Source organism: Antechinus flavipes, chromosome 3 (genome assembly GCF_016432865.1).
Source record: "Antechinus flavipes isolate AdamAnt ecotype Samford, QLD, Australia chromosome 3, AdamAnt_v2, whole genome shotgun sequence".
Taxonomy (NCBI): domain Eukaryota; kingdom Metazoa; phylum Chordata; class Mammalia; order Dasyuromorphia; family Dasyuridae; genus Antechinus; species Antechinus flavipes.
In genome coordinates this window covers 422486783-422498977 of record NC_067400.1, presented here as the reverse complement: position 1 = coordinate 422498977, position 12195 = coordinate 422486783, and the positions used below count along the sequence as shown (strand labels likewise).

The following is a 12195-nucleotide window of genomic DNA, read 5'->3' as shown; positions in this document are numbered from 1 at the left end:
AGAGACAGAGACAAAGAAGCAAAGGAAAACCATCCCAGCCAAAAAAAAAAAAAAAAATGTCATTTGATAGGCAGGAAAGAGCATGGACACCTGGATCATTTTAGTGTTTGGGCTGATTGATAAGACCAGCCATAGTATTTTTCTTACCAATGCAACGTCTTCCATCAGGATGTAAGTCAAATCCCAGGATGCATTTGCAACGATAGCCCAAGCCATCATTATCAGTTCTATGACTAAGGACACACACCTGGTCACATCCTCCATTGTTATTCCCACAAGGATTCCTTACTAAAAGGGGAAGTCAGGTATGATTAATTACCAAGTATTCTCCTGTCATTAACATATTGATTTTTATATTTTTCCAAAAATTCAATTAAATACAATTCAGCAGTCATTAAGTTTTTTTAAAGTACCCTTATGTGCAACTCTCTAAACTTAGAGCCAGAGATACAAATGAATAGAACAAAACTTAATTTAAAAGATTATTTTCTTTCTAAAAACTAAAGTTAATTTTTTCCCATTTCTGCACCTAAATATGAATCATGACTTTGAAAGAATGTGAAGGATTTTTAATAAATATCCCACAATTTATATATCCAAATTAATATTATCCCTTTCAAAATAGGAGGTAATATCTCAGAAGGTATACTATTACTTCAGCTGCTTCACAACTCTGCCAAATTGTTTTCAAAGGTTTACTTAGAAATTCTTTGCTTTTAAGATATGTGACACTTTCTTCTGAATCTCTTATATGGCAGAAAATCTTGGAGGGTGAATTTGACTTGTATAAATATCCATGGAGAGGGGGGAGGGGAAGACAAGAAAATATCCATGGGTCATTCAGATGTAAGTCTGGTAAATAAGTGATTAATCTAACAGAATTTATGGTTAAAACAATGGCATTGTGAAGATTGATGATTACATTCTCTCTTAGAGGCAGCTTGGTAGAGCAGTGAATAGAGCACTGGAATGGTAGCAGGAAAAATATAACCACAGAGACATATTAGTTGTGTGGCCCTGGGCAAATCACTTAATCTCAACCCCAGTTTCCTCAACTGTAAAATGAAAATGATAATAATAGCTTCTACCTCACAGGCTTTCAATGTAAATCAAATGAGAAATTTAAAAAATTTTCCCTGATACACAATAATGCTTAATAAATGCTTGTTTCCTTCTTTCTTCTGTTCTTCCCTATGCAACTCTGAAAGAAATTCCAAACAGCAGCTTCAAAAATATTTTCAGCAACAGCAGCATTATGTAAAAAGTATATGGTATCCCATGTGACCTTTTTCAGGCATAATTCTAAGGGTCTAAATTTCAATATGTTTGCTTTTTAAAAATCTGTTCCATTCATTCCTGTAAAGTTCTTTCTTGCTCAATTAAGAAAAAAAAATCTTAGAAAGATAATTTAAAACAAAATTTGTCTTTTCTAAATCATCATTTACATCATTAAAAGTCCTTTTTATTTTCTTAATAGCCTATTTAAGCCATAAACAGAATAGAAAAATATGTGTATGCACATATATATATATACATATATAAAATTATATTTTATATGTGTGTGTAGTAGATGCATGTATAATGAGATATCCTGAAAGCTCAGCTAAAAGCCATGTAACCTAGGCAAGGATTGCTATAAGTAAATTTCCCATATGTGACATCACAAACTTGGGATGTTCTCCCTTCAAACCTATTTCACAGAATCCCTACTTCATAGCTCAAATCAAGTGACATCTCCTACAGGACGTCTATCTTTATTGTTTCCTCCTTCCTTCCCCGTCTTCCCAATTGCTAGTGCTCTCTCTTGCCCAAAAAAATTTTACTAGTTTCCATTTCATACATGTTTTCCATTTACTTTTTTGCATGTATATTGTTCACACTTTTAGAATGAATCCAGCAGATAAACCTAGCATTAAAAAACAATCTAAAATACTCCTTTCCTTTGTAAAATGAAAAGACAGGATCATAAATAGTAAATACTATATGACTGGAGACCCATTGACAAGTGATTTAGAAGCACCATATTCAATGGAGGAAAGATAATAGCTCACATGTTGGCTTCTCTTAGAATACTCATTCATTATCAGCAGTGTTGTCTTCAAATACCAAAGACAATAATTAGGCACTTTCTGGTCTCTAGGTCACCCAGCATTATAAGCATCATAAATCACATAGTATCATTTACTAAAAACCTCCAAAAGTTTACAAATAAACTTTTTAAAACTATTTCCAATAACAAACACTCCATTTTTCATTCCATTTAGGCTTACCATAGGGCTGTCTGAGAGCATGGTAAATGGTCACTCCATAGGGCCTCAAGGAGGACTGGTAGATAATCTGTGGATTGGATTCTGAAAATTTATTCGCCTTCATCACTGCTAATCTTGTCCAATCCGTAAAGAACACATTGTGTTCAAACAGACTTATTCCATAGGGATGAGGAATTATGGCTCCCCCATGAGCTATTGTCTTCCTGTTATAAAAAATACAATATATATATATTTATTCATTAAAAACACATTAAATTCAAGACATTTGTTAATTTTTAAATACATAAATTAACAGAAAATATATTCAATGAACAATATCTAAACCCTGGCTAAAAACAGACTATATATTATAACAATAACACACATTTACATATATATTGACATTTTTAAAGCTTTTTAAATACATTATCTTCTTTGAACCTTATGTAACACTCTAAATTGATTGAATTAATATGTCTACTCTCTTTTTATAGATAAGGAAGATTAAGTGATTTGGCCAAAGTCATTTGATTAATAAGAATTAAGATATGAATGCAGTATACTGACTCTCAATCTAAGGTTTTATTCGCTTGTTTGGTCTGTGCCATACGTGCATTTCCATACATAGATTCATTGTCCCTGCTCAACTGTTGAATCAAGGAAATCAAATAGTCGACCTTAGATGAAAAGATGAAAGATGAATTTCCAACATCAGTAAGGTAGGAGAAAACTGGAAGATGAAAATGATTTTTAACGCCGTTAGGTAGTTGGGAAAGTTAAATGGTAAGTGGGTAGTGCCAGTCCTGGAGTCAGGAAAACCTCTCTTCCTGAGTTCAAATATGGCTTCAGACACTTAGTGTGTGACTAAGCAAGTCACTTGACCCTATCTGCTTCAGTCTCCTCATCTATAAAATGAGCTGGAGAAGCAAATAACAAACTTCTCCAGAATCTTTGTCAAGAAAACCCCAACTGGGGTCACAAAGTCAGCTATAACTAAAAATGACTGAACAACAACAAATAAGTAGTTGAAATTTTAAGAGGAAAAAAAGATTGTATTGTTTCACAAGCAAAACAGGATGGCTTGATAAAATTCAAAGATGATGTGGACAACATAAAAAAGTATAACAAAAAGTTGTTAAGGGGCTTAAAATAATATTAAAAAAAAAAAAACTTGGGACAGTTAGATGGCACACTGCATACAGCACCAGCCCTGAAGTCAGGAGGACCTTAATTCAAATTCAGCCTCAGACACTTAACATTAGCTGTGTGACTCTGGGCAAGTCACTTAACCCCAAATGCCTTACCAAAAATAATAATGACAAAAAAATACTAAAAATATTTAGAATATAACTGTTTTCACATAAGATTTTTGATTGAGAATTTCAGTTCACTTTATGGAACAATTGCTATGACTTTTTCTCAGTGAACTATAAGGTTACTTTTTAAAAATGATTTAAGTCAGTTATGACAGTTAAATCAAAGTTAAGAAATATAGAAAAGGCATGACAAGAGCATCTTAAGATGAAAAGAGAAAAGTTGGGTTTGGTGTCAGAGGGACTAAATTAGAATTCTGGCTCTGTGCCTAATAAGCTGGGCTTCTTATCTGTAATAGAAAAGGGTTGAATTAGATCATCTCTGAGCTCCATTTTTCATCTCTCGTCCTGAGAACTGAGGCTTAATGAGAAAAACAAGATAGATGAAAATCTTTGGGGATAAGAAATATCAGCTCTAAGTATCTTTTGATTCACTAAGACCAAAGTCCTAGTTTGGGACCAGGGAAAAATCCTGGGAAATTTAGAAATATGCACAAGGGATAGCTAAGTGATGCAGCAGATAGAGCAACAGGCCTTGAAATCAGAAGGACCCGAGTTCAAATCCAGCCTCCTATACTTAACACTTACCAGTTGTGTGACCCTAGACAAGTCATTTAATCTCAACTGCCTTAGCAAAAAAAAAAAAAAATAAGAAGAAGAAATATGCACAGGATAATCTTTTTCATGTGTATTTTGTCCAAAAAGAAAGGATTTTGAGACAAAAGAACAAAACCAGTTTAAACTTAAAAGTTTAGGAACAAGGAAGAGTTTTTTTTGGTTTTTTATACTAAGTTGAAAATATCCAGGGGAGTGAAAAAAAAAAAAGCCTAAGCCACTAGTTAAAGTGACACCTTAAATATTTTAGAAGGATACATTTAAATACATTCAGTGTTTCAGGAGCTCCTATGTGAATGATAAAGATAGTTCCTTTCCCAAACCCCTGATTTCTCTGATCTAGCCACTAGCAGAGCAAGATTTACTGGTGACTTTGAGCACCACTGTGAGATTACTTCACAGGCAAAATACCATTTACATCCAAGCAAAAGGCTTTTTATGTTTTCCAAACCTGTGACCTTAGAACAAAATACTTAAGTGGCATAAACAACGGCAAAAACAACTAGTTGACAAATGAAGAATACAAAAGCTATCCTATTAATATGTTAGAACATGCTATTTGTAGCAAGAATTCTGAAAAATACACTTGGAAATATTAATTGAAAGGTGAGTTAGATATTTGCATTTTTTGTAGATGCAAACAAAAGGAAAAAATCAATAAAACAATAAAAAAGAATGTTAGCCAACATATTTTTACGGTCCTGGAAAAGAATTTTTTCTTTGTCTAGGAAGAAAATAAATATTAAATACAGTTTGGGGAGTACAAAGAAAGGGTCTATACTATTATTAATCTTAATAAATTTACAACTAGTTCTAATGCAAACATTCTAAAGAAAAGAATAAAGAAAGTATGCTATATTTTCCATTCAAATGTTTCCACTTAGTGTTTCCTATTTGAGAACTCTAGATCAAAAGTCATCCCTTGAATAAAGGACATATAACAGGATATACAGGTTCAGGATTTCCTGAATCTCAAAAAATTTAAACAAATATGAAGATTCTAGGAGCAGAATAAATAGACGGGGAGGGGAAAAGCAGAAGAAAAATAAAATAAAAAGATTATTTAGAACTAACCATAAGAGGCATTAAAAAGAAAAAGGGTCAAGTAGGAATGCCAATAAATGCAATGGGTGGTATGCAATATGATTTACAGTTTCAGTGTAGGTTATTTCATACAAATGCAATTATAAAGGCAACCAACTGAGCGATATTTTAATTTTGTGATTTTCCTGCCTCATCTTTTCCTCTGTTACCTGCACTCACCCCCATGTGTAAAGTCATTTTAAAAAAGCATTCCAACCTTTGAAGTCCATCATAAGTTACAGTCTCAATGTAATCAAACCGGCAGTCGACCCAGTAAACTCGCTTTGATATAATATCCAGAGTTATCCCAGCAGGCCATCCCAGCTTTGTTTTTATCAAATCTTGACGGTTGGTGCCATCCATGAAGGCCCTTTCCACCTTAGGGTCCCCAGAAAGACTATCCCAGTCTGAGAAAAATAAATAACTACAAAGAAAAAAAGATAAAAGAAACTATTTTACAGGTTTACATAGAAAGTGTGTTTCCTAGGGAATTCTCACATCATTTTATCATCCTTAACATGTTCTGAAAGGCTGGTTTTATTGCATAGTGCATCTAAAGACTGGTGAGAATTTTTTCCCAGGAAACAAGAGGGTTCAAGATCTAAAGCAGTAGAGCAAAGAATGTATCAGAATAACAGAAACAGTGAGGGGTTAATCAGAAAAGACAATTCCTCTGGTCCAACTATGGAAATATATAAATCTGTTAGGCTATTCCCAGGTATAGCAATCATATATAATGAACTATATTTTCTCCACACTTTCCATGTTGCAACCTAGAATTCTCCTTTTTTACTGAGAAAACCAGCACTTCATAAAGTACAGTAGGTGATTTTTTTTACCTCAATATAGCATCCTATAAAACATTTTCCTTCTGTCTTGAATGTTGTCCAAGATTATAACTTCGAAATTAAACTTATCAACACCATACCCCACCACAAAGGGAAAAGAATACTTTAATTGATCTTGTTATTGGATAGCAAAGCCCCATGAGAGAGAAAAGTGTCCTATGTGGAGATTTCATTTGTAGAAATTAGGAACAATTTAAACTTTAAAACTTTACAATATATCACCTTTCCTGAGTTTGTTCACCACCATGAAAATGATTGGAATACAAAACATTTGCTATTAACATATCAAATAGAATCGATCTTAATTATGTATTAAAAGATGGTGCCATCATTTATGAGGTCAATGACATATTCATGTTAGAAATCATTTCACATAATATTTATCAGTAATAGTAAGCATGCTTTGAGATACAATACTAATTTGATTCTACAGTACTCTCAATGTGTTCTCTCAAAAAGTATTTATCCCAAAGAGGTGAAATACTATTCTTAGAGTGCTTACTATATATATATATCTTTGTTCACATATGACTTTTCAAAGTGCCTGATAATCAAATTTAGTCAAATATTTTCAATTTAACTATTAAATAATCATAATATAAATCAAGCCCCTAAAAGCTAGCATCAGAAAGAAATTAGGCAGCAGGGTAATAGAAATTAATGCTAAGGGCCAAAGAGAATTGAATATAGTCTTCTAGTTTTTTTAAGTATATAGTATTTGTGCAAATATGTGTATAGTGAGAATTCAGTAAGTGTTCATTTGTCTTACACAAAAGCTTGTGTTTTTTTAGTAACTGTTCAACAATATATGGCAGCAAGGATGTCTTTTAGGTTAAAAGGAAATATCCTCAGGTAGAATAAAATCAATATTTTCAGGCTAAGTACAACTTTTATAAAACTAAGGATTTGTGAAAAATGTTTGCAACCTGGATTGTCACACTTCAACATACTAATCCAGTTACTTTCTTTATCTGCCATTTAATGCCAAAATTTTTGTTAACTATGAGAAGAAACAGCGGCTATTTTTACAATCAGGAATAGATAATGAGGGTAAATGCTGTCAATAAAGACTCATTTGGGGTCTTTCCTATAGGGGAAAGATTGAAAATATGTCTTTTTTTTTCCACAGGAAAGAAGAAAAAACCAGATGAAGCCATTATGTTTAGACTGATTCAATTAATATAAACAAAACAAATATTTATCAAACAACTACTGTGTGCAAAACACTATGCTAGGTCCTTAAGAAAGATATTTAAAGAACAGTTCCTCTTCTCTAGAAATATACAATATTAATTCCTCTAATTTTGAAAGAATCTAAAATTACAGGCTGATATTTTCCAATGCAATACCCAATAATGTTTTTTTTATTTTCTGTTCTTTCTTCAAATTATATCTCCATTCTGCATTTATTGAAATATCATTGAATTAAGTACACTGAGGGGAAAATAAGACTAAAAATATAGACTTTGAAGTTATACCTATGCAACTTACCCAACAGTTGGATCAAGTGCAATTCCCCTAGGATTTCCCAAATTTTCTGTAATAAGGGTGACCCTATTTGTTCCATCCAAATTCACCATGTCTATTCGATTGACGCTGGTCTCTACTACATAGAGTTTATTATTAACCCAATCGACAGCTAGGTTCTCAGGTGTGTCAACAGAAACATTTAGAACTTCCTGGATATTTGCACCATCAATGTCAACTGAAAAAACCTGCAAGAAAAACATGAGTTCTTTTTTTAAATTTAGTTTTATTTTAATTCTGAATTTAATAATCATCATAAAATAGGCTATTTCATATATATATAACAGAAAATAAAGAATGTATATGATCATATGAATCTCAGTTATGTACATCTTCCTTTCTTTTTTTTCACTATACAATTGAACTGTCCTACTTGTCTGTAATTGTTTCTGGGCTTCCTTTATTTCTTTTTAAAATGCTTCAATGACATCTTTTCTTTTGGGGAGGGAGGGAAAAGCCTATCCTTAAATTCCTTCACTCTCTTACCTCCTACATGTAAGGGAAAAAAAAGACAAAACCCTTGTAAAGCAAATTTCCACATTGCTAAAAAAAAAATGCACCTTTTTATTCTGAATCTTGAATCTGTCACCTCTTGGTCAGAAGGTGAGTACCTGGCTTTTTCACTGCTCTTCTGGAATTATGGTTGATCATTGCACTGATAAGCCTTTTAAAGTTCCTCTTTATAATGTTGTTGTCACATAAATTATTCTCCTAGTTCTGCTCATTTCACCCTACATCATCTCATACAAGTTTTTCTGGGTTTCTGTGAAACCATCTCTTTCATGATTTCTTATGGCACAACACTATTCCATTACATTCTTATTCCATAACTTGTCTAACTATTCCCCATTTGACAGACACTCCCTGAGTTTTTAGTTTTTTGTTCTAAAGAACTCTTCTTCCTTTGAAGAACAGCTAACCATGGGATCTATGTCATTCAGTGTCTTGAGAGACAGAATATCCTTTTTGCAAAAAGCATTCATATGAACTTGAAATTCAACAAAATTCTGTGGTTTCATAATTGTACTACACTGAACTGAACTGTCAAGAAGAGGAAAACAAATTATGTTTTAAAGAATATCTAAACAAAAAGAAAAACTGGGAAAATCCTATCTTTACTTTTTTTCAACACTTTTTAGATAACAAGGGATAAGAACATGATTCTAAAAAGCCAAACTAAAAGAATTTTGAACTTTTCTTACTGTTGTATTTTTATCACTGATTTCTACATCTAATATCTTATCATGGCATATAAGTGACCCTGGGTTCTTAAAAACTGTGCCAGCAGAGAACAAAGCCTGGCAGGTTTTACCAAGCTGGAAAGATTTCCAGTGCATGCCTGGCAAAGGAATATGTATCTCTCATCCAAGGACTTGCCTGGCAAATGGCAGAGTGCCTTGTTACCAGAAAGTTGGACACCAGGAATTTGTCTTTGTTTTTTTTTCCTTTGTTTTTCTGTTACAGTAATTCACAAAACCCATCCAAGATAGAGGAGACCCACATATATACCAACCTAAGTACTAAAGCATTATTATAATATTATTTACAGAAAGCAGCCTCTCAGCTGTCTTTGCTATACATCTAACAGGAAAATGTGCCCAATAATATCACTCTTCAGTTTTTGTGGAAACTAGTGAAGACATCTAAGAAATTCCAATCTGGTTGTGCAAAGACACCTCTCGAAGAAATGAATGATTTCCTTTTAAAATAATGGATAAGACTCCAGAGGAAAAAAACAAAGATTAGATGTTAGAAAAAATTCTAGAAGTCCTACCCTCATAGAGATGAGAGGAAGTATAAGATATACCTCTAGAAGAAATCAGGTCAAGAATTACAGTGACAAGTACACAGTGTTGGTGATTTTATGTCACTTCAGCAGTGTCCAGCACTTCATGACCCAATTTGGGGTTTTCTTGGCAGAGATACTAGTTTTCCAATTCCTTCTCCATTTCATTTTATAGATTAAGAAATTGAAGCAAGCAGGGTTAAGTAACTTAGTCAGAGTCACCCAGCTAGTAAGTGTCTATGGTTGGATTTGAACGCAGGAAAATAAGTCTTTCTGACTCCTGATTCAGCACTATATCCACTGCACCACCAAGTTGTCCCAAGCACAATCAATAAATCAATAAATATTTGTTGAATTGAATTGAACCATGCAGGACCATCAAGGTGGCTCTTGCCTAAGGAAAGAAGACATAAGACCTAAGACTGTAAATCACCACTTCCTACAAAAAAATGTTTTGTGTTTATTTCAAGTAGTATATTTTGGTAAAAATAGGGGAAATATAAGTTTAGAATGAAAATGTACTGGCTTGGAGACAATGAGTTAGCCTTCACTGGTCTTCAAACTAAATTTGAATGACCATTTGTCCAAGATGTTATAGATTTTTATATGTGTTGGACTAGATGTCCACTGAAGGCCTTTCAAATTCTGAATTTCTGCAATTAATCTAGGCAAATCTCATCATTTCATAGAGAAGGAAACTATAGCCAAGTGATTTATTTATCCAAGACCACAAAGGTACAAAATAATAAGGCAGGATTCAAATCCTGATTCCAGAACAAATATTCCTCTATGGCACAGCAGAAAGTAGAAAAAGTTTGAATCCTAGGTATTAAATGATACCTAGGTATTAAATAATATGTGACATTAAGCATGACACAGCCTCCGTGGACCTCATTTTCATCATTAGCAAAATGAGAGAGTCTGTTTTAAAATCCTTTAACAAATATCTGTTGAAAATTCAACAGAGTTCCATTTCTGAATCCTGTATTACCAAATTAGAAGGCTTTGGGTACAGACCCAAGAATGAATCTTGTGACAGCCATCCAAGGGCCAAACTCACCTATTCTTTAGAGATTATTCACAAGAGAGTGGCCCAATGGTAAAGAATTGTTTCACTCACAATTCATGAATATTGTCTACTGAGGTAGAGAGAAGATGCAGCCTACATCAGGATGAGGAAAACTCCCACTAATGAAGTCATCATGGCTCCTTTACTTATTGAAGTAAATCAGAATTACAATTGGACTAAATTCTCATCCTACAAATTCTAAGGAAGCTATAATTACAATGTGTTGGAATTCTCTATTGGAAATAGGGGGAAATGACAAAGGGAAGAAAGAGACCTCTCCTATCTTTAAGGAGTTTCACAAATTGATTTCTTAAAATCTCCGCCATCTTATTCAAAGTTGAAATTAAATCCAACTCATTTTCCAAATAAGACTATGTAACAAAATATTGGCTTGTTAAAGTAAATACTGTCAATATTTGTTATCCAATCCTCAATTCAAGTTGCATTTAGAAGATACAGGTGAAATCTGATTTTTATCATCCAGAAAAGCACAGCACTTTTTACATTTTAAGTGATCAAGTTTCAAAAAATTACAACTAAATATCTAACTAGTTTTGAAAGAATGTCTACTATTTCTCTTAATTAGGCTCTTGGACTCCATTTCGAATAAAATTAAAAGTTGCTCAAGACTAATCCATATAATAGACTGCTTTGTTTAATGTATCACATGTAACAGTATAGCACAGAAAAGGTGGTGATTAACATAAAATATCTCAAGGGCCTTTTTTGTTAGAAAACAAAGGCACTGCCTGCACCTACTCTCAAAAATGAAAAGCTATCAACACATTCTGTTCTAGGTCCCACTCCCTTCTCAGGGCCCAGTCTTGAGATTTCTACTTACCTTATCTTGTACAGTGTCTGTCCAAAAGATTTTATGCAAGTAAAAATGAAAATCCACACCCACAGCCACTCCACGATTCTGAGATTGTACCAGAGTCCGGAAGCTCATTCCATGGATATCGCCAATTAACAAGTCCCGACCATTGGAGAAAATAAGAGATGCTACACCAGCTAAAAGGGGAAGGAGACAGAAATTACTTGTTGCATATATTAGGGAGAAATAAGTTTCTGACATTCTCATGACTCTTTCTCCTTTTCAAAAGGCTTTCTCATCTCCCATCTTGTCTTATCCTCAGTCACTATAAAACTCACAGGATAAACAAAAACAGGGTTGGTAATTCCCGTTTTAGAAATGAAGAAATTTACTCCCATAAAGACAAAATGATTTCCCTATGGATTTGGTGGTAAAATTTGTGGAGGAAAACAGATTAAAAATCATGGGAGAAACTTTGTTCAAAATTATGTCTTGCTAGCTATTGGGGTATTTGGGATAATGGACACCTCGTTTATTTTATCTATTTCCATTGTTCTTTCAAGAGCTTCAAATGATGAAACCAGCATCTGATGAGCCAGGAGCAAGGTCAGAACAAAAATCCTTAGATCCTAATCCAAGGATCTTCTCTATCATATAGATCTTCTCAATCAATCAATAAACATCTACTAAGCATCTACCATGTACCAGGCACTGTGTTAAGTACTAGGGACACATAAAGAAACAAAAGATAGTCCCTGCCCTTAAGAAGCTTACAGTCTAATGGGAGTGATAACACAAAAACAAATATATACAAAGTAAGTTATAGACAGGATAAATAAATAATTAACAGAATGGAGGTCAGTGTCATAGATAATTCACAAAGAGTATAAT

At 33.4% G+C, this 12195-nt stretch overlaps 1 protein-coding gene across 1 annotated transcript in view; it reads right to left on the bottom strand.

Annotated features, from left to right (window-relative positions):
- The window catches only part of LRP2 (LDL receptor related protein 2), a 237659-nt gene that overhangs the window by 149900 nt on the left and 75564 nt on the right, over positions 1–12195 (bottom strand). Inside the window, exons 11-15 of the mRNA XM_051986217.1 lie at positions 11332–11501; positions 7600–7823; positions 5478–5684; positions 2271–2473; positions 148–288 (exon numbers count right to left, since the gene is read on the bottom strand). Coding sequence (XP_051842177.1) covers positions 148–288; positions 2271–2473; positions 5478–5684; positions 7600–7823; positions 11332–11501 — 945 coding nt within the window. The remainder of the gene's footprint in view (positions 1–147; positions 289–2270; positions 2474–5477; positions 5685–7599; positions 7824–11331; positions 11502–12195) is intronic.